Source organism: Diaporthe amygdali (assembly GCF_026229845.1).
Source record: "Diaporthe amygdali strain CAA958 chromosome Unknown NODE_56_length_267093_cov_64_804720, whole genome shotgun sequence".
In the NCBI taxonomy this organism is placed as follows: domain Eukaryota; kingdom Fungi; phylum Ascomycota; class Sordariomycetes; order Diaporthales; family Diaporthaceae; genus Diaporthe; species Diaporthe amygdali.
In genome coordinates, this window is record NW_026517076.1 from 80,378 (window position 1) to 107,442 (window position 27,065).

The window sequence follows — 27,065 nt, forward strand, 5'->3', positions numbered from 1 at the left end:
CCTTGGTTGGTTCCTTAGTCTCCCGTGAGATGCATTCGTGCGGAATGCGATCAGCCGATGAGAAAGATTATCGACTTCGTGGTCTTGCGATGATCTTGCGACCCCCTAGAGCTCGCGTGCCATTGCTTTTGAGGACCAGTGATTCCCTCACCTAAGCTCGCTTCTTGAGGATGAAGCTGAAATTTTCGCATGCTTTCAGTGCCTTTCTCCCTAGGTCATGCTACAACCTCTCAAAAGCGGCCGTATTCATCACTCTCCAGATCGCGGTCTCTTCCTTGTAGAGCCCTGCCCAAGCCGCCTCTGCCCTCATCGAACTCTTCTCTGTATTCGTCTCTCACCTGTCGTGATTTGGTCAGCGGGACAATAGGCAAGGGGGATGCCGCAGAGCCACGTACCTGTCCGCCAGACTTGCCACGGCCGTACTGCCTGCCCTCCTCGAATCCCGGGTCCAGGTCAGTACGGATGATGCGCTCGTCCAGCTTCGTGCCGCCGATGTACTTCATGCAGTCCAAGGCGTCCTGGTGCGTGTAGTACTCGACGAAGCAGAAACCGCAAGGCGTCTTGTTGAACCGATCCAGGCCCATGACCAGCCGCTTGATCTCGCCGCACTTGGAGAACAGCTCATACACCTGCTCCTCGGTTGTGTAGAATGACAGGTTACCCACGTAGAGGGTGGTGGCATTTGCGAGGGGGTCCTCTGGGGGTTGCTCGGGCTCGGCGTCGCCGTTGTGCTCGTCGCCGCGATCGTTGCGACGGTTGCGCTTGTTGAACTGTTGCCCGGATGCTCACGGTTAGCTCGCGCATTCATGGATTTCGGTGGCAGAGGAAGACTTGCCCGACTGGTGTAGTAGGCGCTTGGCCGGTCGAGCCGATCGACTGTGCTCCGGACGTGTGGTCTCATCTTGTCGTGAATGTGGTGTGCGGGAAGGAAGGGAGTCAATGGACGGGATTGCAGTCGCTTTATTGGTGTAAGTTGAAGACGGCTGCAGCTGCAGTTACCAGTGTGGGTCACCAAGCGCGGGAAGCTCAAAGGAACGCGCTAAAAATGTCAAGTGAAGCTCCCCCCTGCCACCTTTCTTGCTGCACTTTCGTTGGGTTTGGGCTTCTATGTTTTCCACCTTCAACCTCACACACCATTCCTAGTCCAATCTTGACCGATCTTTCAGCCCTTGCGACGACATACCGTATGAATCAAATCACGGCGAGCGACATTGCATTTTGCTAGCATTGCTACCTGCCTGGAGGAGCAGTGACCTGGGTCGCAAAACATGTCTAACATCAAGGTCAAATCATACACACCGAGCTGGCTCAGCAAGCCAGCTCCAGGACACGCTCTGTTCCAGGCCACACCAGAAGATCTCAACACATCCGTATTCTCCCCTTATGCGTCCACTAAGAAGGCAAGACCTGGTCCACGACGGACTATCGCGCGCCGCGGTACCGAGGTCTTTGTCGCGGTCAATCGAGAGATACGATGGGGTGACTTGGTGTACCTGAAAGAGTCCTGGGCAGAGAAGGGAGCCAGTACTCGCATCAAGAGGGAGGATTCTAACGGCTCTTTCTCAATCTACGACGAGACACGAATTGGCACCGAAGGCGCCGACGGGCAACCTGCTGAGGGATACAGGGTAAGTTGAAGCAAGCAATAAACTGGGCATGTGACATCTCGCGCTCACACTGCTTGCAGATCATCAAAACTCCTGTGGCCGATGAGATCAGGCAAATCGTCGTCTCACCAACTTCGAACTACCTCGCAGTTTTGACCGCCCATACCGTACATGTCTGCGTCCTCCCCGACTCCTCGCATCTCACCGCGCCGGACAGCACACCTCTCAAACCGAAGTTCTTCACGCTGGGCCCGACGACTCATGTCACATCGAAGTCTGCGGTCATGTCCGCGCTCTGGCATCCTCTCGGTGTCAAAGGCACGTCACTTGTCACAGTTACTGAAGATGCCGTGGTTCGGGTGTGGGAGGTCTCTCCCGCCGACAGATGGTCGTTTGACGCTCCAACGCTGTCTGTTGACCTGAAGAAATTAGCCAATGGCGTCACTCTAGATCAGGACTTCACAGCATCCACGACAGCGACAAATACCTCTTTCTCGCCAGATATGTTTGACATGGAGGTGGCGGCTGCATCTTTCGCTGCGAGGGGATCCGGCCTCTGGTCCTCAATGACTCTGTACATTGCCATGAGAGGAGGCGACGTCTACGCCTTGTGCCCACTCCTCCCAGAACTCTGGGCCCCGCCCCCTACCCTTGTCCCGTCACTTTCAGTCTCTATCGTGGCCAAACTGGCAGCCATCGAAGACGACCCCGACGTTTCCCCACAAGACAAGCTCCTTTCGCAGCAGCAGCTCGAATGGATGTCTGATCTGGATAACCAGGAGCCCAAGATCATTCAAGATACCTTGGGAGAACCACCCATCGAGGTATACCGGCGTCCAACACACCCAGGATTGATACCTAGGCTCCAAGGACCTTTCGATTTCGACATGGAACCAAACGAGGACGAACAGGATGACCTTGACATGGAGCTCTCAGACATCTACGTCATTGGTCAGAAAATGGAGACAGACGATCTCATGCTCGGAGAGGATGAGGTTTTAGAGCTCGATGAGAATGAACAGGAAGGCCTGTCCTTGACTGTGATTTGTCTTCTTTCGACAAGTGGACAAGTCAGGATATGTCTGGATTTGAATGGCGTCGAGGCAAAGTGGCTGCCGCCCCGCGTCAAGTCTAAGCCCAGTGTCTTCACTGACGGCGAGGACTTGCCCTCTCTGCTGACCTATGAGACACTGGACGTCCTCGCGTTGTCCGAGGTGACGCCTGACTGCTGGCCTGTCTTCAGCGACGATGCGACATCCCGATACTCCTTCTTCGTTACGCACAATTCCGGAATCACAAGTGTGTCTTTGTCTCCGTGGGTGTTCCGACTCGAAAGCGAGTTGAGTGGGGAGGCAGAGGCAGGGTCAGATTTCAGGATCGGATTGATCGCAAGTGGAAAGTCGGCATTTGACCGAATCTACGTTGAGCCGCCACCGGGCAATTCCCTGGCTGCGTGTGTCGCGATCCGTGACCCTGACCTTGGCTACTTCGTTCTCTCAGCCAAGCCCTCGGATCCGCTGGCTCTAGTGCTCGAAACGCCCGAGGATGAGCTTCCACCCATTAAATCGTCATCTTCCCCGACGCCGTTCTACGAGCCCACACCAGAACAAAAAGTCCCCATGGAGATGTTCACGCCACGACCCGCATACCAGCCTTCCGCAGTCTTTGATCAATCATCGAACTTGCATAAGCTTCAGCAAATGCTGATGACAAGTCGGCACGTTGCACTGATGCAACAGCAGATCCGCCTGTCACCAGCCACACTAAAGGTGTTTTCCAACGCGCACCAAATCATCAGCACAGAATCCGGGCGTCTTAATGAGGCAGTCTCGGAACTTTTTCGACGGTGTGATGCCTTGCGGATGGAGCTGAAGGAGCAGATCGTCAAGGCCAATGATCTGAAGGGCAGGATTGATAGGGTTACAGGCAGAGACGACGAAACCGAGTCGGACGATACACGCCTCACCCGAGCCGTGTTTGCGCGACGAAAGAAGCATGAAGAATTGATGCAGAGATTTGAGAACTTGAGGAGGAAGGTCCAGCAGCACACGAGTCGCGAACTCAGCGACAAAGAAAGGGCGTGGGTAGAGGAAGTCAAGACAGTCGAGCAGAACTTATCTGAACCTGGCGAGGGCGACAAGGGGGCAATAGTGGTCGCAGGTGCGACCAAATCACAACAACCCCTGGAGCGCATCCGAGAGATCAGGAGCCTCAAGGAAGAGTTGGCGGGACAGGTAGCAGGCTTCGAGGGCAAGGATAAATCCGGTGAGGGGAACTCAGAGGGTAGCCCTGGCTCGTCTATAGTGAGCCTCAGGATACCCTCCGAGCTGAGGAAGGCCAAGATATCCCAGGTCAGAAATCTCTTGGACAGGGAGACAGCTCTTGTGGATGCCTTGCAAGATAGGCTGGAGAGGTTGTCGGTTGGTTGAGCTCCTCAGGATGGCAGGGCTGCAAGGTGCCATGCGGCAGGATCAGCAACCGAGCGATCGGAGGAAAAAGCAAAGTCAAAACAACTAAGCCAATACGACATAATCCTAATTGTCGATCACGGAATTGTTTGCCACCGTCACCATCCAGCAGATCTTGCAGCCTCGCGAGTTAATGAGGCGGCTCGATAACTCAACTCCGCCTTGCCTGGCTTTTCTACTGGGCACTGCCTTGCTCGTAATACAAACTGACCACTCAGAAATCGGTCGCCCAGGATTGCCCACCTCACACATTACACATCCACACAGCGAGAATCTAATGCGCGCGACGGACGTCCTACTCATAATCAGATATCACCATGTTTGCAAGTTTTCAAAGGGCTGGGGACAGGGTCCTCAAGTGCTCCGGAATTCCGTTGAGTATTTGGGTAGCAGCCGCGCGATCGTGCTTGGCTCGGGCGACACAAGAGCACCATTGCCTCTGCCACAGGAGTGACGCGAACCAGGCTTGGATGCTACACGTAGCGATGACAGCACAACGCTCGACCGCCCAGGTCTTCGTGAGACGGGTTGACGAGACAGTCAAATTGGGCCGAGACTGCGTTGGTGCGGATCGAAAGTCGTCCAGAATGCAGCCGCCCTATTCATTCCGCGTCATCGCTTGGACAGCTCGGTGGCTTAGCGGAGCACAGCTCCGGACCGGGGGAAAGAGGCAGGCGAGCAGGGCGAATTCTTCTCTGTATCACAAACGGTCGTGTCCCAAGGCGGAATGAGGTTGCATTGGGGGTGTGCTGCAGTGCAGTGCCCAAGCCTCCAAGCCTCCTCTCAGCTCACACCGGCTTGTATGCTTCTTGGAAGCAAATCTTTCTACGTCTCGCAGCCATGACCACGTGCGGGAGTCCGAGGATTTCAGGAGCACCTTGTCACATCCATGTCCGTATCCGTTAGAGGGCGCCGTGCTGGTTTCGTCTTCGGTATGCTACATGTCCGGGCTTGCAAGCTTTTGAGCCTATCAGGTAAACGAGGCGGACAGAGACGCAGCCGTCCTTGTGGCGCATGGAACAAGCTCTGTCGTGAAACCATACTCGCTCGGCTTTCACCTGATATATAAAGAGACAATGTGCTCATTTTTCATCTCCTGCGATGCGGGAGCCTCAATCGAATCATTCGTTCCCTTCTCCCCAGAGGCGCAATTGTCTGTGCTTCCTACGCCCCATGACCCTCCGCCCTCTCCACCGCATCTCTCACTATCCGGCGACCTCGATCAAGCCAACGGCATCCCTTGGGACCATAATGGCAGCCGGTGGCACTTGGAGACAGACCATGGGCGGATACCGCGCGCAGATAGTTGGTAGGCCAACCTTCCATATGTTATCATTCTTGCTATGCTCGCACATGTAGTCCCACATTTGTGCTCCGTCTTGCTTTTTCTCAAATCTTATACTCACGTGTGCTTTTTGGCAGAGAACTGCTCTTTCTTCTCTGCTCGTGATGCCCACATAGGCGTCATCCTCACTCGTGAGCCTCTGGGAAACTTCAAGGCAGTCGTCATACGGGCTGAGCACGACGGTCGAAGGGAGGCACTGCTGTCCTCCGAGAGTGCCGATACGGTCCAGAAAGCGTACGAGTTGCTTCTGGTCAAGTCTGCGGACGCGGTTCAGAACTACATCACCACCAATGGCTTCGAATTTGTCCCCTGCGCCAAGAGGGTTGTTGATGTGATCGATGACGAGGACGACGGAGTCTCTTCCGTCTCCTCGGCGTCCGATGTCATCGAAGGTGATTTGGATAAGGACCTAGGTGACTCGGCCTTGTCTTTCGATGCCGAGTCAGCCTACGAGAGCCTGACAGAAGACGAGGGCGGCGCTCGCTATGCCAGGGCGAGAGGCACCCACCCCTCGCGCAACGCCCACATGTATCCCAAGTGGGTGAGGCGCTCTTCTCGCTCACCGAGGCGGGATGACCCGGACTTCCCGCACGAAGGACACCAGCTGCGAGGACACCACCATGCGCCTCAGCATAATTTCCCCATCCACCGTCGGCGTTCGAGTCCTATAGGGGCATTCAGCCCCAATGCTGGTGGCCCCATCGCTCGTCATGTCCCTCCTGGCGCGACAGGGCCACCGGCTGCGATGGGCCCATTGCAACCCGGGGGATGGAGGGCCGGTCCTGGAGCTCCCATCCCACCACCGGTCATGGTCGGACATCCAGGTCATCCACTATACCCCGAGCATATCCCAATGGAAGGCTTGCGGGCCCATCCATCACAGCCGTTCCGCCTCCAAGGCCCAATGCCTGGGAGACTGATACCACCTCCACCGCCCAACAATCTACCGCCACAGCCCCAGGTGAAGTCCGCCGTCAGCAACATCAGCCTCATAAGCAACAACAACATCGCGGCACCCCGCAAGTCCACAAGCCCGATATCCCTTGGCCAAGACGCCCACCCAGCCACCCAGGCGCCACCCCCGTCCGCCCCATCATCATCTTCATCATCGACCTCTTCCACGCCCACTCACGTGGCCAGCCCCAACAAGCCCCCTCCGCCACCGCTCCTGCAGCAGCAGCCCCAGTTCCCTGCCGCCATCGACTACCGGCTGTGCATCAAGTCGCGCGTCCCCGGCACGGGCGACGCCAGCGAGCAGCGCATCGTGGTGCGCACGCCGCCGACGCGGCCACACGTGCGGGCTGCCGCGCTGCGCTACGTCGAGTACAACCCAATACTGTTCAAGCATCTCTTTTCGGCGTTCGGCAAGGCGGCGGCGGGGCCGGACGGTGCGCCCTCAGCGGACAGGCACCTGCGCGCCAACGTCACGCGCGTCGCGTTCGCCGGCGGCGAGAGCTATGACCTCACCACGTACGGCGAGGACGACCTCAGCCGCCTGTGTGCCAGCGTCATCGGCGGCCATGTCGGCGGCGCGGGTGGTGAGTTGCCTCTGTTTGATGTTGTGGTGACTAGTGTTGGGCCGGCTGGGTCCTTTTTCACGCTTTCTTGAGTTCTGGGACCGGTTGAACCCTTTTTGGCCAGATGTTGTGTTGGTGGCTGTGATGGGATTATGGTAATGTCCAGGGGTCTTAGTAAGGCAAATTGGCATTTCAATTCGTAGACGAGTTCTTTCATTTCTCCTTTTAAGCCCTTTTGCGGCTACTATTGTCACCATTCAATCCATTCTGTGTAGCATCTTCAACTTGATCTCCCTTCAGTATGCCCCTTTGACTGCTCTAAGTTCAGAATCCTTCCCCATCTCGGGCCCGATCTGGGCACTTGCTTGTGCGTCACTTGCACCTCAGAGCTGATATGTGTTTCCGTAGCTTTCGTAATCGAGCACAGGAGCTAATGACATGGACGGAGGCACGATGGCACTTGTCTTTGGGGTCGCTGCCGCAAAATGACCAAACCCTCCGCCCCACATGGCCACTGCTGTGTTGGGGGTGTTGGGAGTGAAGTACTGAGCAGGCTGAGAAGGAGCCTTGTCAGTAATGTAGGGAATGTTGGCAGGGTCAACGACGGTTGCAGACGACGCAGTGGAGCCTCTACCCTTCTCTCTGCCTCTGGAGCGGTTCTCGCCATTGGGTCCTGAAGAAAAGTCAGTTGAAGTCTTAGGAGGAGATGCGTTACAGAAGTACATACCCTCCCAGAAACTGGCACCGATGCTCCAACCACGTAGGAGGCGCTTCGCCCTTGGCTCGCGGAGCAGCATCCTGCGTCTGTCTCTCTCGTCCCGCGACCGAGGGCTGGGTCGGCCCCCTTCCTTTCTGATCATGAAGCGCAACAACTTCTGTTCATTCTCCACCCTGACCTCCTCCTTCCTGCCCAGCTTCCACTCCTCCTCGCTGCCGTCGAAGCCCAGGTTTCGCATGAAGGCGTTCACCTTTGCGCGGGTGACCGGGGTCTGGTAGTTGCGCTCGGCCAGGTCCACCGCGTGCAGCTTCTTGGAGAGGATGCGCCTCAGCATCGTTTGTACCTCCTCGTGGGGGATGTCGCGAGTGTAGGCTGGCTTACTGCCCGAGGAGCCAGGGTTGAGGGCTCGGTTGAGCTTGTCGGTCATGTCCATGGGATCCTTGGACACCTTGTGCTCGCCCTTGATGATGAGGCAGACCAAAGTGCGTACCTCGAAGTGGTTCCATTTGTGGTAGGACGTACGGGGCGCCTCAGGCTCGGGCGAGTCGTAAGATGGGGAGTAGACTGCCTCAGACATGTTGGACAGTCTTCGCTATGAAAGGTAAGTTCTTTGTTGGTCGAGGTGAGAAAGGTGAAGATAAAATCCAATTTGGGTGTCGACAGTTGAAGAAGAGATAAAATTCTGTTGAGGTTGAAAAGACGAAGTCGCGGCAATCGTCGAGGGCGACTTGTCGACAAGAAAACGGAAGGAATAAGTCCAAATCGAAGAAGGCGCAAAAGACCTGGTCGGCCAACCCCAGTGTCAAGTTCAGATGGCTTTTTCCTCAGCCAGCTCCCAAACTTGTAAGAATGGAGGGCATAGGACGATTACGAGGCCAACACCGAGAGTCTCGATCTGCTTTTCGTGACGAACGAGAGTACGTTTGCTTTGCTGTGCGTCCCCTGTTTGATGAACAATACCATGCAGTGGAGTAATTCTCCTGCTATTGTCTTGAAGGATGAACGATTCGTCCAAGCAACACTCACGGCGTGGACTTGCCTCCAGTCGGTTCACTTGCATTGCGATGACCTGGTCGCTGGAAAATCAAGGCCTCAACACAGCCGTTGGCTCTGACGATGAGAATCGCGGGCTTGCATCAGCTTCACTCGACTGAATCAAGTCTGCATTTGAAGCAGCAGCCCAAGTGTGATCACGGCACTGACATCGTAATTCTATTGTAGATACTAAATTGCGAAGACATCCAAAGGAAATATGTGCTAGCCCAAAAGTGGTCGGGTAGCTCTCTTCCTAAAGCTGGATCTAAGGTAATTGCTCTTACTCTGACACTTGTCATCTCCATGCTGGACTCAATGGATTCGCCGAACGTGTTTTAAATGAACATGAACTGCTCAGATCCTCGTATGTCAGTCAGCATCATCTACGCCAGCTATCGCCATGCGAAGTTGTATATCTAGATATGACGTTCCTTTTGCTGTGTAGAGTAGTATTCTAAGGCTTCACGACAAAACAACCTATTTCAAGAAGCTGTTCATAACTAATGATTCCATTTGGAATTGCCTTTCTAGAAAAATTGTCCCCGAGACTCAGTATTTAAATGGGTTTCTTTGCCTTTCTCGATTCTGTGTCTTGATTGTCTATGTATGAAAAGAAGTGTAGAATCCCACAGGTCACTGCATTTACAGAGCCGGCTGAAAAAAATGTAATTCAATTTTGCCTGGTAAACCGAATTGTTACTGGAATTTTGGGCTCTGGGTAAGGCAAAGTAGTGAAAGGATAAGCGAAGGGAGGAAGCGAGACTGCACGCTTTGACTATTAATAACAAGCCCCAATTTACATACAGCTTAGGCGAGACTTTGACAGCCATAAGCCAGTTGCTTAACTCTCCTTTCGGTGTATTCGTTTAATCGCTCAAAGACTTGGCAAAGCCTGTACTTACCTCTCGGCGTCAGGCCGAAAGTGGAAGAGCTTGTCTCTCCAACCTTCAGAAAAGCAGAAGCTTCGAGTGTCTGGACTGAGGAAAGTCTCGATCTGCCTCGGAAGAACACATATCCCAAAGAATCTGCCACAGGCTGTCCATACTCACAACTTCTCATAGTCACTCTGAGCGGGGATTCTCAGAGACAATTGTCTCTTGACTCGTACATCTTCTGCTGGGACTTTCCGGTAGATGAGTACCGTCTCAAGAATGCCGTTCTCATGGATTGTCCACGTCATGCCCCCTCGGGTGATTTGAATCTAGCCGGCATCCACAGCCGGAGAAGACCCACTGGAGGACCCCAGGTTGGTCCCAAAGGGGACGCCGGTGGCCCTGAGCAGCTGGAAATATGAGATACCCAAGTGAGGCAGGTTACGACGGCCAACCATTGCTAGGATTTTTTTTGTGAGCGCAGTAAAAGCAAGCAAGAATTTCACGAATGATGTCAAGAAAAGGGGTTAAAACTGGAGATAATTTTAAGCGTGCCAAGCTTGGCAAAGGAGGGCATATTGTAGCCAGCATCTGCTATCGCATGGGCTGGGGTATAGGGGTGGGGGTGCGTCGGAAAAAACTATTGATGGCGATCATGATCCTGTGTGTGTCGGAATAATCGAGCTTCGAGTAATTGCTGGTACCGCTGGGCACGTTGCTGAAATATCGAGACTTGGCCCCATGCAACAGGCTCATATCCTGCATAGGTATGTTTACAAGGCCTTGGGAACCACACAGCCGGGCAGTTTTAGACTCGACCAAAGTATGTGAGCTTAATTCGACTCCTGCCAAGATGCGTCAGATGATCGAGAAGGCGTTGTACCGTTCAAGGGTTGGTGACGTGATTGCTGAACAGGCCCTTCAAGAGACCGTAGCGTGATATTTGAAGAAAGACAATCTCAGAACATGTGACAGCCCAATGCGGCTTCGGTGAATAGGCGACACATATACAGTATCGCAAGAGATAATAATACCTACAAACCCAAGGTAGTCAAACCAACCTAGGTACTAAGTTAGGTACCTGACATGACCTGACAAATGAGTGCAGGTGCTTGCAGGTGGGGTCGACTGGGAGCTCCCTCCTCCAAGCGCATGTTGACAAATGGGCTGCAGTACCAGAGTGCCCGAGAGCCAGGTGCCAGGACCCCCAGAGTGCCGCCAGAGTGCCGGATGCCCTCGGGGAGCTTCCCGCCGAGGGGTCAAACTACACCCAAACAAGACCCTTCCCGCCCCGGAGCGGACCATTGTGGTAGTGTAGCGTACAGTACCTTGCTGTACAGTTGGTCGGTTTGTATACAGCCTGGCTGCCTCCAATTGGCATTCATTGGGCCCTTGCTACTACCTACTACCTGTCCTGCTCGGCTCTGCACCGACTACACTACACTGCACTATAACACCACGACACCACCTCAACCCTTCCCTCTTCCGCTGGACGACGCCGACAACCTGTTCTCCTACACCCATGCCTTGCTGAGCTGTCGGCCATGAAAGTTCATTACTCGCTACAACAATTTAATGTCGAATCTATATGAAGCAATCCGCGCTCGCGGCTTGTATTCTCGTCACTCCTTCATCGCGCCCGCCCAGCCTCGATAAACTGCCTCGTATTCGTGCCTCTCGCCCGCCCTCCCCGTCCCTCTCATCCAGCTCCGATTCAAGAACTCCAAATAGTCTACTTCTCGACCACCTGCGGATCCAATGTCGTGGGACCTCCTGCAGAGGTTCTTTGACAGCGACGTCTTCAACCAGAACCCCTTCCTCTCCGTCTCCTACCTGACGTACGTCCTCCCGAGCCCCTCCGACCCCCTTCTGGCCTGCGCCAGCTGCCGTGCAGTATTCAGCACTCGCCCGAGCTAACAATTCCCATGCGCAGTCGATACGCTGACCATGTTGGAATCCACTATGTCCTCTGCAATAAGCTCCGCCAATTCCCCTACGAGGACGTCGAGTTCTTCCTTCCCGAGCTGTGCCACCTCATCATCAGCGTCAACAATGAGTCTATGGCACTTGAGGAATTCCTGCTGGACCTCTGCGAGGAATCCGTCTCTGGAGCTCTACTAGTCAGTCTCTTTCCCCGGACGCGAGCCGCGGCCTCTCCTGCTAATCCATACCCAGGCCTTTTGGCTGTTCCAGAGCTATTTGACCGATCTATCCTCCAATCCGCACTCCGAGGCTTTCAGAACATGTCGAAGGGTTTACAACAAGGTCCAGCACATAGTTTTCGGGCTGGGTGACGCGGCCAGGCACGAGAAGATCAAGGAGAACGCGCTGCCAGTCACCGTCCTGGCGAGCTTGATTTTGTCTAGTGTGGCTGTTCCAGGCTTGCCTCACTGGGCAGGGCCACTTGCCGTCGCGCAAGCCAAGAAACCACAGCCCATCGACGACGTGGTATTGGAACCGACGCAACCGAAGATAACCAGGGCACAAACCGTCTCGGCCGCTCAGGCAAACAGGGCAAGACGCACGACGAGAGATGGCGGCCGTGTCACAAGTGCGCCAGATCCCAGGGGCTCACCACCTAGGGACTCACCTGGCACCCCACGGAAACAAAACCTTCCGCCTTCGCGACCGACTTCGTCTTCTGGCTCGAACGTACCGACTCCTGCACAACCCACGAAGCGGCCAACTAGCCATCTGGACATGAAGGCTATAGATGCACGGCTCAGTACAGCCTCCCTCCCTCTGCCCGAAGTGAAATCGCCCCTTCCGCCCCGGCCTCCAACTCCAGTAACCGCAGGTCTACCGCCGTCTGAGAACCCGTTGTTGACCCGTCGGCATTCCGAGCGCGCCAAAGGCGTGTTGAACAAGAGCGACATGTCGAAGATTCAGAGAGCAAGGCTTCTGAGACAAAATTATTTCCGATGTCAGACACAGTTCCTGACGGCATTGGAGGATATTTCGAACAGACTGGTTGTTGTCCCGAAGGCAGCTCGTCTGAGCGCTCTGCGAGCGGAATTGGCCTTGATTGCGCAGGACTTGCCGTTAGTACTTTCCGCACCCTAGATTGTCCTCAAGCCTGTTCCTCGAATTGTGGGACGTGGTCGAGGAGCCAGGTGGTAACAATACCTTGGAATGCCCCAAAGTGGGGCTTGTCAGCTCAAACACCTCTGATGTCGGATGTTTGGGCTGGTGATAACCTGCCGTGTGATGATCACAAGTGATCAAATAGTCGATGTTTAGTTGGCTGGCGATTGTGTGATCACATGTGCATCCTGCTTTGTTACCGCGACCTAGGATTGTAAAGACTCCGAAAGGTCTACTCCTAGGACCTGCTCCCCTGTCACGTCACACAGCTCGAGCCAGTTTCTTGCCGAATTTACTAACTCAAATATCGAATAGGGCTGAGGTGGACATTCCCGTAATCTGCCCACCGACTTTGACAGATGGGTCTCCGTCAAGGAGCAAACACCACAGGATCGTAAGGATCAACCCAGCAGAGGCAACTGTTCTTAATAGCGCAGAAAAGGTGCCCTACCTTCTGATGATCGAGATTCTACGCGACGATTTTACTTTTGACCCCGATTCTCAAGACAACCAGAGGTTACTGGCAACACTAGTGGCGGAGCAAGGATCGAGGCGACGTATATTTGACCTATCCGAGAGACCAAAGATATCCACGTCAAAGAACACAGAGACCTCTACGGAATCTGCTGACAGCGTTTTTGAGCCTTCCTCTGGAGACCTCGGTACGTCACCCGTGCTGAAGCCCATCGACAGCAAGGCCATAAAAACCAGGAAACCAGCCCCTCAGCAACTACCTAGTCTAACGCCAACAGTGTCGACGAGTTCCGAGTTGGTGACGCCTAGGAGTTCAGCCGCTTCAACCAGTCGATCCAGCAGTCCTAGCAGCCGCTCTTTGAGGAGAATGACCATCAACACAAACCCACGAAACGCGTCTGTGGACCAGCCAGACTTTTCTGCGTTGGCAACACATATGCGAACTGCCTCCCAAATGCTGGCCCAGTTGGACGCCACCAGTGGCAAACGACCGAAGCACGAGGTAGCGGCGATCCGTGCAAAGATTATTGCAAGCATGCAGAGTTTGGAGGAACAGAACTTCGACACAGATGATGGACATGGGCCGACATTTGATCAGATCATGGCCAAGACCACGGTCCAGAACGCAGTAGCCAATTCCGAAGAAGTCGACGAAGATACGAACCTTGACCCGGCGTTGAATGCGAGTGCTGGCGTGGAGCGAATGGAAAATGACTTCAAGACCGGTGGTCTTCAGAAAAAAGGGGACCGGGACGATCCAAGTGCGGCGGTCTTCGGCGAAGCTTGGCAAATGAAGAAAGAGCGCATACGACGATCCTCACCCTACGGCTGGATGAAGAACTGGGATTTGATGAGCGTCATTGTGAAGACTGGTGCTGACTTGAGGCAAGAAGCCTTCGCTTGCCAGCTCATTGATGTTTGTGACAAGATATGGACCGATGCCAAGATTGGGGTCTGGGTAAAGGTCATGCGAATTCTGGTGACGGGCGAGTCCTCGGGTCTCATTGAGACAATCACAAATGGCGTCTCACTTCACTCCATCAAACGAAGTTTGACGTTGGCACAGGCTGAGGCCGGCACGAACCCGAAGAGGCGGATTGCGACACTGAAAGACCATTTCGCAAAAGCGTTTGGCGCGCCCGACAGTGAGCCATACAAAGCTGGCGTCGATGCATTCAAGAGATCGCTTGCCGCCTACAGTGTCATTTCATACGTGTTGCAGCTGAAGGACAGGCACAACGGGAACGTCCTGATCGACAATGAGGGCCACATTGTGCATATCGACTTTGGCTTCATGCTTTCAAACTCCCCGGGGTCTGTTGGATTCGAGGCCGCACCCTTCAAGCTAACCCACGAGTACGTGGAAGTTCTGGGTGGTATAGGGTCTCCGGAGTGGAACGACTTCAAACGACTGTGCAAGCAGGCTTTCCAAGGTACGGACCGCATAGGCAGATAAATTTTGGGCCCACAACTGACAATGCTGCAGCACTTCGACGATCGGCCGACAACATTGTCGACCTCGTCGCCATGATGGGCCGGGATTCCAAAATGCCTTGCTTTGCTGCCGGTGTTGTGACCGTGACAACGAATCTGCGACAGCGTTTCCAGCTGCAGCTGAGCGCTGATGATGCAGAGCAGTTCGTCGAGACGGACCTGATCAATAAGTCCATTGGCAGCTACTACACTCGACTGTAAGTTGCGAGACAAGCTTGACAGGATATCTTGGGAGCTCAGCCATACTGACGGGGTCTGCAGATACGACACATTCCAATATCGAACACAGGGTATATATTAGAGCAAAGCCGGCGTCAACGAGCATCGACCGCACGAGTATAGAAGACCAAAAAAATTGAGCCATGACAATATGGACTTGCATGATTGATCATCACCGTCACCAACAACAGCACCACCATCAACAGCATCTGAAACGGCGTTGGGACTATCGGACATTCGGTTCTGGTTATGTCGTCGGCTCTCGACAAAAACGATGAGCGAGAAAAGAGAGGGGGAGAGAGAACTGAGTCGCTTACGCTGACCCACGATTCGTTCTTTACTCTGACCAGGAGATCACGAACGATAGGGCTGGACCGGCCTAATGTATACTGTACTCCGTATATCTGTCTGCCACGCTCGCAGGGGCAGGCTGAGACATCATAATGTCTCATCCGTACCGAATACATACGTTTGTCACGTTTTGCCTGGTTTTTGTGTATCGTGAAGAAAAAGTACTTTCCTTTGAACCAACTTGACGCATGTCAATAACTTGTTCTCTTCTTGTGTCTGACTTGATCTGATCTGCTCACGCTTTCTGGTTTGCCGATGAATAACTTTTGTCCGGCTGGGCCTCAGGTTCGCTCGTCTGCCCAGAGCTCAGGGCCCCAGAGGTTCCTGTCGAGTGTGCTTCTGCGGATAGATGCCTGGCCTGCGACGGGGAATACTAAAAGAGAAATAGCAACATTTTTGGGTATGTTGTCCGCTTGATAGGACTCAAAAACAATTGGGTATTGAGTACTATCGTGATATGTGTAGTTCTTGAACTTTCGTGTCCGCATTCAGCAGCCTCAAGCAGGCTAGCCTTCATCATGTCTTCTTGTTGTTCATGCCCCGCAACCTCGCGACGTGGAATTGACCTGAGTGGTACTGTACATCTCGTCCCGACGCTTCGCCTCGCTAAAGCTTGACAAAATGTTATAAGGCGCGTACCGCCAGGATTGACGCTCGCACGGGTCGCGCCTCGTCTCGCCCCTCCTCCTGCTCCTCCTTCTCCTCGCGACTCGCCTTCGTCGCGCCAGTTCCACAGCCAATAACACAACGGCGACACATCATATACCGTGAATGAAAATGAAATCCAGGTCATTCATCTGGTCGACGTGTGTCGCGACTTAAACCCACGCTGCAGCTCCGGATGCCCGCGACAGACTGCCCTTGAGATACCGGAACCGAGAGCCATCCCGGCCTCTGCGAGTCCATCTGCCTCGCTCCCCTGCAGCGATAGGTAGCAACGCGACGCGCTTCCTCCTCAACACTCTACATGACCTCGCCCTCGACTTCCTTCCAAATAATGGCTGTGGATTTAAATGTTTCCCCCCCCTCGAGGCTCAATCGCTCCTCTCCTAGGCGGCCTTCTTCTTGCGGCCGCCCCTTCTTTTCTTGGGCTCGGCCTCCTCCTCGGTGTCGCTGCTCTCGTTCTTGGCGGCCTTGGCCCTTGAGCCGTCCTTGTCGTGCTCGACCTTGCTCACGATGTCCCGCAGGAAGTCCCACTGGTCGTCGGCCTCGACGACGGTCTTGAGCATGGCGGCGGTGACGCGCTTCGAGTTCTTCTCGCGCGCGACCTCGGCGCTCTTGGTCACCAGCTGCACCATAAACAGCTCGAGCGCCTTGCCGACGGCGATGGGCGTCTGCTGGGCCACCTTGCCGACCTCCTCGTCGGCCTGCATGATGCGCTTGATGCGGGCGGTCGGAAACTTGGTCTTGACTGGTGACTCCATCATGCCTGCAGCCTCGGCCTCGGCGGCCGCTGCGGCAGCAGCAGCAGAGCGTCGTGGTGGCATGCTTGAGTCTTCTGGATTGTCCTCTGATTTGATGGTGTCGGACGGGAAGTCCGGTTTGATTTGCTGGTGGTGAAAGGGATCCTCGGTTTTGAGGTAAGGCTGCACGTCGTGTTGAATTTGTGGCTGAGGATACCCTTGCTGCTGGTAGGCCTGGTGTTGTGGGTACGGTGGTTGTTGATAGGTGGGTTGTTGGTGAGCGGGTGCGTGTTGTTGGTGTGGAACGGCAGCGTTGGGCGGGAAGTAAAAAGAAGGCTGCTGGGGCTGTGAATGGGGTTGCGGTTGTGGTTGAGACTGTGGTAGTGACTGGGGATGTGATTGCAGCTGCTGGTGTTGTTGGTGGGGCGAAAAACGCGGTGAATGTGTATATGAGGGCGTTGTTGCGCTCAGAGGTTGGTAGGAAGAGTAGCTGGAGAAAGCAGGGCCAGTCGGGCTCTGGGCAGAGGCAGACAGGGCAGAATATGAATAAGATCGGGAGTGACTTTGGTCGCCGCCTGGGGCGTGGTACCAGTTAATGTTCTGGGGCGAGGGGCTGACAGGTGGGGGTTGCTGATGGTGGTGCTGCTGCTGGTGCTGCTGTTGCTGTTGCTGGTGCTGTTGCTGGTGCTGATGGAGTTGGTGTTGGTCTTCAGGTTGAGATTGAAAGAACGACGCGAGGTCGGGGCTTTTAGGTGCATATGTGCCTTCTTCAGACATGTCTGGTCTTTTTTCCCCCTGTCTCTCTCTGACTCTCTTTCTCTCACACAAACTCTCTCTCTCGCTCTCTGCTCTGCTGCGGGTAACAAAAAAAAACGGTGCCGGAACTGGAACTGGAAACTGGGGACCTCTCAGGACAAATAACGTAACAGGGGTGTTGTGTACAGTACTGGCTGACGGTACAGTACAATGAGGGCGGCCCAGACCAGGAACGTAACGGGTCTTATACTTTTTTTGTGGGACCGTTGGATTCCAGCGCACCTGGCAAGTGCCTGGGCAGAGAGCAGGTCCGAGGGGTGGGCAGAAAAAAGAACCTTGGAACCTTGTTCTCTCAACGGCTGCAAGGACAGAGACAAAAGCTCGGGCAGGAGAGCACCTTGCGTCTTGCGTCTTGCGTCTTGCGTCTCGCAGCTTGCAGCTTGCAGCTCGCACCTCGCACCTTGGCCTTGGGGCCTTGGGGGGCAGCTGCGATGATGGAGGGGCAAGGTGACAGGGTAACAGGGAGGGTGGGGGGCTAATGCAGAACACGGACTGGGTAGGCTTGGAAACGGAGGCCTTTTCTCCAAAGCTTCCAAAGTTCGTGCCTGGACTATCGCGCCTCTCTCCCTCTCTCTGTCTCTCTCTTTGACGACTTCGCTGCAGCCCTCTATCAATTGAACAACTTTCGCGCTCTCGCAGCTGTCTTCGTCTCAGCCCTCAAGTTCTGAATCAAGAGCAGCTGCAGTCTTGGTGATGCAGGCAATATGCGCTGCAGGGATCGATCCTCAGACCCGAGGTGGAGCTGCACACCTCCTCCGTCTCAGTCTCAGCCTGTGGCCGGTCAGACGCGCTCCTGCTAATGAACCAGAACCACGGGTGCCGACTCGAACCCAGTCTTACAGAAAAGAAGACGGCTGCTGGCGACGACAAGACTACGGCTGAGGGTGCGCAATCACCCTTCAGCTCTTGCAGGCAGAGACAAACCAAGCTGCAGCCTGGTGGTGACGAACTCCCGGAACCAAAGCTCCCAAGAGACGGCAATCAAGTCCAAGCCTGCCCGCCTGATCGTTTGTCGAATCGGATTGGTCTGCACAATGCAGGGTCTGGATGGGCAGTATTTGGATGGCCGATCTCGAAACTGGATACGATTATGGATGTGGATATCCAGGCCGTCGGTACTGATGGTATGCTCTCTCGAGTCTCGGCAGTCAAGCCCGTCGAGGTTTCAAGGTACCGGTACTGGTACTGTTGGGTACGGTATGCAGCAGGCTTACCGGACGGACAGCGAAACTGCGCACTGCACTGCGCGCAGTAAACAAATGCTAAAAAAAGGGAGGGTGGACTCTCGGAGCTAGGGCCTTCTTCGATGAGGGGCACGGCACGAGTTCCTTTCGTGGGACATGCTGCCCATTTTTATATGCACGTCGTCCCCGCCCAACCTCTGCTAGCCTCCAGCCTCCAGCCCGCAGAAGCAGCCTCTGCGAGAGGCCAGGTCACCTCGGGTACGCGCTTGTCCTCAAGAGGCATGGCAACATCCCATCAGCCTTCCCGTCTTTCATGCCCAACTCCCTCCGTCTGGGGATCGGCACCAAGCTTTTTTTTCTCTCTCTTCCCTGGCTCACTCGCGACCAGCTTTGTGCACAGAGACGAGCTTTTCGACCATTGCCTATCATCAATGTTTATCTTCAATCCCCGCCTCCCGTCGTGAGGCATCTCGACAGATGAAAAGCCGACGCTGTCAAGGTAAGCAAGCAAGGTAGGTAAGGTTTACTTTCGGGAATTCCCCTCATCAGTCAAGCTGTCTGCATTTTGGAGCCGATGCCTTAGACTGTGCAGTACCAGCGAGAGGTCGGCCCCGGCTAGTGGGGCTGGCCATCCAAAGCCTTGGCATCATTGATATTCACTTTCCGCAGCGCAGTCATGGATGATGATACAGGAAGAGCAATCCGTTTCCCGGAGGCGGTTTCCACAGCAGTCAGGAAGAAGCCGAGCTCCAGAGCTATGGTTCCCTCGTGGCTAGCTGCGCCAGTGATGGCAATAAATTACTTGATCTAATCTGACATGGCGTCCTCACTCGGGATTCAACCATTCTACTTACGATTCTTGGATGGGGGCACGCGATTCCTCATTTCCTTCACAATGCTCCTCAGACCTTTGAGCCTCTGGTCCTCCGTGTCGCTGAGAAACAGTGATGCGACGGGCCAAGCATGTATCCCGCCTGTCTCACCCTGACTGGTGACAAGCGCCCCAGCCTCGTCTAGCTTCTGCACGAACTCCTCGATCTCAGGCGCAAACACTTCTTCCTTCCCATACACCACGTGTAACCCTTTCGCTGGGCTTGCTTCTTTCAGCCACACCATGTCTTTACAGTTTCCGGGTGACGCAATAGAGTCATCGACCAGATCCACTCTGCCCGCGTATTGGGCGGCATAAAGGTGCAGTGCCGGCACATCAAGGAAGTCGCTGCGGTTGTTTTGGTAAAGCGCCGACTGGAGAGTCGGCCACGGCGAGATGAGTACGGCCATCCCGGGCTTCTCGAGATGGCGCGTAGCCCCCGGTAAACGCCTGTCTTTCCTTGCCGGCATGGGACGGGCCAGGTGTAGCAGCAAGCTCAAGACCAACGTTCCTCCCGCCGAGTCGCCTGCAACACAGACAATGGACGGATCATCGCCCGCCATGCCGAGGACATGCTCGTATCCACTGACCATCTCGTTGAGTTGGGTTGGGAAGCTGCTGTCGGGCACGAGCGTGTAGTCTAAGCCGAAGACTGCCGGGTTCTTGTAACCTGCTCGCTTCAAGAGGGAGACCCAACTGAGAAGAAACTCCAGATAGAAATACGGCGAGCCCATGCTAAACCCCCCGCCTTGAGCGTCTTCAGCGACAGATCTACTCTCACCAAGAATGCGGGCCTACTCACCATGAGCATAGTATATAATCAAGTCTGGCCTCTGCGCAGGGTCGCAGATGGCCCACACCCCTCGGAAGTGCTTGTCCTGGTACTCTCGCCAGTAGACAGGTGACGTGAGGTAGCCATGACGGAGCAGCCGCCACCTCAGCCAGGGCAGGGCTACCTTCTTCCCGAAGAAGACACGGCCCACCTTGGGAGGGATGTTGGCGAAGGCATATCGCACGCACCGGATGACGAAGTCCTCAAAGGCGGAGGCCTGCTGGACGAAGGCCGGTTGCTCGTCCTTTCTCAAGAAGTAGCGCTCGTAGATGAAGGTCGTAGGTAACTTGAAGACTGGTTTTGATTTTTTCACGCGTCAGCTGGTCCTGGGCCAACAATGGCTTTGTTCATCTGCTTGTTCGTACCTAAGAACGGCAGTGTTTGTAGCACTGTCAGTACTGTTTCGAACAGGCCGACGTTGAGTATAAGCTGCGGCGCGAGGAAGATGCAGAATACAATGCAGTCGAGATATGACACGGGTCCTAGGATCATTTTTCTGCGGCTGTTTATTGATAGATTGATCAATTGCACGTTTTGTACTCCCGGCCAAACCGTTCGTCTCCCTAAGTGGTGTGATATACTCCTGTATTCATTAGATGGAAAGGGGTCCTTCAATTGATGGAGGAGGGCCGAGTGTGTATTCGACCAGATGGAAATCGTATCGTGTATATGTATTCTAATATCGCAGGGGATACAATTGGTATGTTTGTTCTCTCAACGAATGAACGAGTGAGTGCGCACGTTGTATTGTTTGCATGTGAGATCGGGTGGATGAGGGAGGGAAGAAGAGGTGGTGACGTCGTATGTTTGAGCGCTCGCTAAGGGTGCTTTGGCACTTTGTTTGTTAGTGCCCATGCCTAGAGAAACTGTCTGACACTCTACTTCGGCACCGGGATATATTGGGTCCAACTGCTGGTGCCTTGATGCAATTAAATCAATGTTTCAATATCAGCCTTTGCATGAAACATATCATTGTATCCTTGTGAATACGAAGTGAGTTGAGATATAGCACCGGCCGGAAATATTGGCCCTGTTGAGGGTCTTATATCGGGATGAGCAGGTGCACTTTGCAACAACCGTGAGATCAATGCCGTCAAACTTTTGAGTATTCCATGCGTGACCAATTTATTGAAATCTATATATAAACTCCCAAATATCAAGTCTAGTTATGAGCAACCTGCAGAATCTTCTTTTCCATCTCATCAAAGGCCCCCAGCACGCTGCCGTACTGCTCAAACACGCCCTTCCTGTAGCCGTCGCCGACCTTCTCGACGGCGCCCTCCTCCTTCCACCGCTTCCCGATGAGCTCGTCAAACGTCTCGCCGCCGGCCCTCTCGAGCGCCCACAGCGCCTTGTACGCGCCGCCGAGCGCGCACGCGTTGCCGCCGACGTCCAGCTTGTACACGCCCTCGGCGGACCCCAGCACGTCGCCCATCACGCGCGCGATCGCCGGGTTCAGGCTGCCGCCGCCCACCAGGTAGATGCGGCGCGGCTGCGCGGGGAGCTCCGGGTGCCGGGCCGGGTCCGGCGCGTGCACCAGGTTCTGCGACCGCAGCCGCATCGACAGCGCCTGCGACTCGACGATCGCCCGCGCGTCCTTGTCCGCGGCCCACTTGCCGCCGCCGCCGCCGCCCGCGCCCTCGGCCGCCTCGCGAAGGTCGCTGCCGTCCGCGGCGCTGCACGTGTACCGCCACGTGCCGGCCTTGATGTTGGGCACGATCTCCGGCAGGTAGAAGTACAGGCCCAGCTTGGCGCGGTCGGCGGCCGCGTCGCGCACGTCCAGGGGCGGCGTCGACAGGACCGTCTTGTTGAAGTTGGCCCACTTGTCGGCCTCGCCCGCGGCGACGGGCGGCAGGGAGTCGCGCACGCGCTCGCGCGCGAGCCCGCCGTTCTTGTAGCACAGCATGAACATGTACTGGTCGGGCGTGCAGGGGTGGCTCATGAAGTGGTACGACGGGTCGGGCTTGTACTTGGGGGTGATCATGAGGAAGGTGCTGGAGGTGCCCAGGCTGACGATGGCGTCGAGCGGGCGCAGCGGCAGCGCGAGGATGGTGCCCTGGTTGTCGCCCGTGAAGGGCACGACCTGGCACTCCGGGCTGAAGCCGTACTTGTGCACAAAGTAGGCCGACACGGGCCCCATGCTCCCGCCGCCGTCCTGCTGCGGCTCGCCCAGCTTGGACCGCAGCGCCTCCACCCCGGCCTGCTCGCCCGCCGTCAGCAGCAGCAGCTTCTCGTCCCACTTGCTGGCCCGGATGTCCCACAGGTTCATGCCGCCCACGTCGCCGATGTCCAGCGGTGCGATGGCGCCCAGCATGATGGATGCGAGCCACGACGAGACGAGCGAGATGCGCGCCGTGTTGGCGTACATTTCGGGCAGCTTCTTGCGCAGCCGCATGATCTGGGGGCCTGTGAATCGCTGCGAGGGTCCGTTAGCTCCCCGTGTGCTTCGTAATAAGTAATATTTGGCATTGCCGTATCGTAAGACTCACATGATGCGCTGAGCTCCCGGTGACGTCAGCCAGCCTCGTCTTCTCGCCCAGGGCGGCATCGAACTCGTCGCACTGCGCCTGGGTGCTGTGGTCCTGCCAGTTGGGCGCGAAGGGGTGGCTCAGGGAGCCGGCGAGGAGGTCCTTGAGGGACTCGGCGCCGCGGCCGTCCATGGCGCCCAGCAGCTTCTCGGCGTCGTGGTTCCAGTAGACGCTGCCGTGCTGCTGGCAAGCGCCGCTGACGCCCCTGATGCGGTGCAGCGGCGCCTTGTTGTCCCTCAGCCGGCTGAGCACCAGGTCGATGGCCTCGAGCCACATGGCCACGGGCGCGAACACCTCGCCCTCGTCGTCATTGACTAGGACGCCCTTCTTAAGGCCATATTGCTTGCCAAAGTCTGCGTCAAAGTCGACTTTTGCCTCGGCGAGGACGTGCAGGTCTGATTGGATCACGATGGCTGTTGTGCAGTGTGAGCTGTGTGTACTTGGGGTGGAATGATGTAATGGGCATGACGGATGAGAGTGAGACCAAGAGTGTGAGCGAGGACGAGAATGGGCACGAGGGAGGCACACCTTTGAGCTGCTGGGTCGAGAGGTCGAAACCCAGGTATAAGGGTCCTTCACTCATTTTCTACTATTTGTTATTGGTTCAGAGTCTTGAAGATAATTTCAGACAGGTCCAAACGATGCAGAGGTTGATTAGTTCACTTCAGATTGACAGGAACACGCGACACATGTGAAAGTCGGCAAGCAGCTGGTTGGTGGCGAAGGCGAGTCCACATATACCTTTCGTCGTGAACAGACGTGGGGCATCGCGGGGCATGACATTACACGTTTACGGTTATTACGGTGAGAGCAGGTCGACAATCAGCCTTGTACTTCTCGTGAGCGAACGAGCCACCACTGACTTTAGCCTGAGATCATTCTTGCGACTGGGCTGCTGGGCTGCTGGGCCAAGGGATCCAATGCCGCCGCGGCACTAGAAGAAAGCCCTGACATGTTGCCGCACCAATCACCGAGACCCGGTACCTGACAGTGTCCTCTGTCTCCTGGTCCCGGACCTCGTTTGACCTGGGTTGATTCCCATCCGGCCTGCAGTCACTGATGCAGTCACTGACATGGGTGCTACTGTAGGTTGAGGGCTTACCATGTGCTCTTTTCACTTATTCTCGACCGAGCTGTCCGAGGCAAGATATCAGGTGGTGGGCAATAACTGCCGTGTGACGATAGTATTTCAAACTGACAAATGAATCGAAATGCGATGCATCTCCTGGTCATGTCGTGACATGCCAGTCAAGTGACCCTTTCTTCCGTATCTCCTGAACGCCGCCCAAATGCCATCCGGCTTCGATGTATATCTTTCGCTCCTGAGATGGTATGTATGTACAATTCAAGCCAAGCATTGGAACTGATACAGTGCTCTTCCTGCGCTCCATCCGGATCGTACCCAGAATAGATCGGGTGCTCTCAATTTTGCTTGTGGTGTCCGTTGCCATTGCCATTGCCATTCTCGTGGCTATGGTTGTGCTCCTCCGGCTCCGGGCTCGATTGTGGGCTGACACTTCCGGGGATGAACTCGTCGAACTTGGAAATCTCGCCATCTGCAGTCTTGGGCACAAATCGTACCCGGACCTTCCTGACCCCACGGACGTGGCCTCCGACGTATGTCCGCACCGCATTCTCGACATCACGGACATCCTCGATGGTCCAGGTGCTGGGTACCGACAGCTCCAGATCGATCAGGTAGTTCTGGCCGGACTTGATGCCCGACACATCACGGAGCTCAACCTCGTGGCCTTCCGTGACGCCTTCCAAGCTCTTCGTCACCTGCTTCCTGACTGATTTCTTGACCTCATCATCGATGGTCCGGTCCGCCAGCTCGTAGAGCGAGGAGAGAGTGTTGCCCCAGCCACCCTTTATGACCAGGAACGAGATCAGGAGTCCTCCGACGGGATCCAGCCACGTCGCGTCTTGCAGGAAGTTTGCGCCGAGGATTACAAGCAGGGTGACGATGCCGGTCCAACTGTCGACACGGTGGTGGATGGCGTTGGAGGCCAGGACGGCAGACTTGCGCTCTTTTGCGACTTTCATAGCTGTAGAAGGGCGCACAAGAGTCAGCAACGGGTCTCGATATCCTCCTTAGCAAAGATTGGCTGTTTCAAGACTTACTCGCATGGTATAGCCACTCCTTGATCAGCACCGTCCCCAGGGCCAGCCAGGCGGCGTGTAGGCTTGGCCCCACGCCATGGCTGTGTCCGTGGCCGTGGTGCAGCAACGCTTGCGCCGCGGCGGGGTCCATGAAGAAGTGTCCGTATAGCGATTCCAAGCTGCTCATGCCCATGAACACCCCCCCTGCGAGCAACATGCCGGACACGCCGAGGGAGCCCAGACTCTCGACCTTGCCGAAGCCCGTCGGGTACATATCAGTCGGCGGTCGCAGGCTAAAGGAGACGGTCGCGAGGGTCAGGATATCGGAGGCAAGGTCGGTCATGCTGTGCCAGGCGTCTGCGATCATGGCCTGGGAGTTGAACAGGTAGCCGCCGATGAACTTTGCGATGGCCATTCCGAGGTTAGAGTAGAGGCCGATTCGAGTGATTCGCACGCCGGCATCGTTCTTGTTTTGTGAGGTCAGGTAGACATTGTCATGATGCGAGTGCGAGTGGCCGGCGTGCGCCCGGGTCTGGGTTGCCGTCGCCATGATGCCAGACAGCCAAGTCGGTCGCAAGCGGTTGTTGTGGTGGTAGACGGGTGGCTGGGTGAATTGCGACTGTGTATATGTATATGGCAATGGTCTTGTTGAAGAAGTTTGTGAAGGAGCGAAAGAAGCAGAAGGGGTGGGACAGGACGAGGGAGAGGTTTGGTAGACACGGGTCTGCTGCTGATGAGGTTGAGGTGGCCTCAAGTAGTTTGATGTGGTGGTCTGGAGGCGGGCGCAGATCGAAGCACACCTCGGGATGGAAGCAGGTGCGGACTGGGACTTGGAGATCCTAAGCCTGAGCCTGAGCTGGGGCCCTGCATACTTGTACCCAGACGGGATTCTCAGGCACAAGGAGGAGGAGGGGCTGGAGGGAGGCATCAATCGAGGCCACGCCGAAACAACCTTCAGACTGGGGGTCGGGTAGTGGGAAGGAGAGACAGACAGGACGAGGCGACGCGCAAGTGGGTGTGTGGACAATGCGCCTCAATGTAAAAGTAGAGAGTACTTAATGTAGGGAAATGTAATGTAATGTGCGTATGTACGGTGCTGTGCGGTGCGGTGCGGTGCGGCAGATTTGGGGGTGCTGTGGATGTGCGTGGGAAAAGAGGCTTAGGCGCGTAAAGCACGAACCAAAGTTGGAAACACGGTCGGGATGGAGTCCTGTCGCAAGTTGCGCACATCCATCTGGCACGGCCAGGAGAATAGTCACTCAGTGGACTTGACTGCAAGCAGGATTCGTCGAGGGATGATGGGAAATTCTGCTGTCCTGCAGAAAACTGCAGAGTCAGTCACCCTCCTCAATCAGTCATCACAACAGATAACGGGCAACTTGCATCTGTCCCGCCGTCGGATCATGCTGCTGCTGCCAGATTACATCGCCATCAGCTCAGTCATTCATCCTTCCTCGCTGTCACTGTCACGGTCACTCTCACTCTTGTCACCACAGTCATGTCCAGGTACAGATCAACAAGCAGGGCAACGATGCCAAGTTCCTATATATAATACATCACCCAGGCATTGTATGCATGCATGCACACACGTATAGTCTATAGTCTACAAGCATAATAAGCATCAATTGACAGCACCGTTCGAAACCTTGTTCCTGACAATCTGCCCGCCGCCTGCCAGCCGTTCCGTCGCACCACCCACTGAATGCCACCTTAAGCCCAATGCAGTAGGGGTTGGATGAATACTGGCCCCGTCCAGTGAGCATCGGGGGATTTTGAATCGATTTGTCTACTACGGGCAGTGACAGTAACTAGCAGGCATTGGTGATGGTGGGGTCCTTCGGGAAATGGGGACCCTCGGTATGAGGCGTCCCAGGGTTGCGTCGCCTCATTGCGGAGCGGCGTGGGCGCCGTTGGCTTACTTTTTCTGGCGTGGCCCTGCCGAGCCAGCATACCAGGTTGGCAAGGAGGCGAAGGGCCGCTATGCCCTGTGGCCTATGGGGCATCATGACGACGACGACCTGCCCAAACTGGGAGTATGCGGTAACATCTCAGCGTGCTCAGCCGGAGCACTCCCACCTCAGTCCCGAAACATACCCAGACCTGCAGACCTGCCATATAGCAAAACACAACACTCTCCGCAGTTC

General features: G+C 55.5%; 9 protein-coding genes across 9 annotated transcripts; 3 read left to right on the top strand and 6 right to left on the bottom strand.

The window, feature by feature from the left end:
* Nucleotides 1–230: 230 nt before the first annotated feature.
* On the bottom strand, nt 231–901 carry J7T55_011134 (uncharacterized protein; the record flags this gene model as incomplete). The annotated part of the gene is made up of 3 exons (XM_053135540.1): nt 231–338; nt 396–784; nt 841–901. The coding sequence occupies 3 exons, from the start codon at nt 899–901 to the stop codon at nt 231–233; spliced, it is 558 nt and encodes a 185-aa protein (XP_052986774.1).
* Nucleotides 902–1,268: 367 nt separating this feature from the next.
* J7T55_011135 (uncharacterized protein) lies at nt 1,269–4,036 on the top strand (the record flags this gene model as incomplete). Its single annotated transcript, XM_053135541.1, has 2 exons — nt 1,269–1,628; nt 1,688–4,036. The coding sequence occupies 2 exons, from the start codon at nt 1,269–1,271 to the stop codon at nt 4,034–4,036; spliced, it is 2,709 nt and encodes a 902-aa protein (XP_052986775.1).
* A 1,140-nt stretch (nt 4,037–5,176) lies between these two features.
* J7T55_011136 (uncharacterized protein) lies at nt 5,177–7,029 on the top strand (the record flags this gene model as incomplete). Its single annotated transcript, XM_053135542.1, has 2 exons — nt 5,177–5,384; nt 5,498–7,029. The coding sequence occupies 2 exons, from the start codon at nt 5,177–5,179 to the stop codon at nt 7,027–7,029; spliced, it is 1,740 nt and encodes a 579-aa protein (XP_052986776.1).
* Nucleotides 7,030–7,320: 291 nt separating this feature from the next.
* On the bottom strand, nt 7,321–8,232 carry J7T55_011137 (uncharacterized protein; the record flags this gene model as incomplete). The annotated part of the gene is made up of 2 exons (XM_053135543.1): nt 7,321–7,610; nt 7,665–8,232. 2 exons carry the CDS (start codon nt 8,230–8,232, stop codon nt 7,321–7,323), a joined length of 858 nt encoding a protein of 285 aa, XP_052986777.1.
* A 3,088-nt stretch (nt 8,233–11,320) lies between these two features.
* On the top strand, nt 11,321–15,046 carry J7T55_011138 (uncharacterized protein; the record flags this gene model as incomplete). Its single annotated transcript, XM_053135544.1, has 6 exons — nt 11,321–11,400; nt 11,496–11,682; nt 11,738–12,603; nt 12,962–14,553; nt 14,607–14,811; nt 15,025–15,046. The coding sequence occupies 6 exons, from the start codon at nt 11,321–11,323 to the stop codon at nt 15,044–15,046; spliced, it is 2,952 nt and encodes a 983-aa protein (XP_052986778.1).
* Nucleotides 15,047–16,233: 1,187 nt separating this feature from the next.
* J7T55_011139 (uncharacterized protein) lies at nt 16,234–17,364 on the bottom strand (the record flags this gene model as incomplete). Its single annotated transcript, XM_053135546.1, has 1 exon — nt 16,234–17,364. The coding sequence occupies one exon, from the start codon at nt 17,362–17,364 to the stop codon at nt 16,234–16,236; it is 1,131 nt and encodes a 376-aa protein (XP_052986779.1).
* A 1,838-nt stretch (nt 17,365–19,202) lies between these two features.
* J7T55_011140 (uncharacterized protein) lies at nt 19,203–20,782 on the bottom strand (the record flags this gene model as incomplete). The annotated part of the gene is made up of 4 exons (XM_053135547.1): nt 19,203–19,342; nt 19,442–20,206; nt 20,261–20,584; nt 20,656–20,782. The coding sequence occupies 4 exons, from the start codon at nt 20,780–20,782 to the stop codon at nt 19,203–19,205; spliced, it is 1,356 nt and encodes a 451-aa protein (XP_052986780.1).
* A 670-nt stretch (nt 20,783–21,452) lies between these two features.
* Nucleotides 21,453–23,401, bottom strand: J7T55_011141 (xylulose kinase; the record flags this gene model as incomplete). The annotated part of the gene is made up of 3 exons (XM_053135548.1): nt 21,453–22,706; nt 22,780–23,231; nt 23,347–23,401. The coding sequence occupies 3 exons, from the start codon at nt 23,399–23,401 to the stop codon at nt 21,453–21,455; spliced, it is 1,761 nt and encodes a 586-aa protein (XP_052986781.1).
* Nucleotides 23,402–24,240: 839 nt separating this feature from the next.
* Nucleotides 24,241–25,471, bottom strand: J7T55_011142 (uncharacterized protein; the record flags this gene model as incomplete). The annotated part of the gene is made up of 2 exons (XM_053135549.1): nt 24,241–24,866; nt 24,943–25,471. 2 exons carry the CDS (start codon nt 25,469–25,471, stop codon nt 24,241–24,243), a joined length of 1,155 nt encoding a protein of 384 aa, XP_052986782.1.
* Between the last annotated feature and the right edge of the window lie 1,594 nt (nt 25,472–27,065).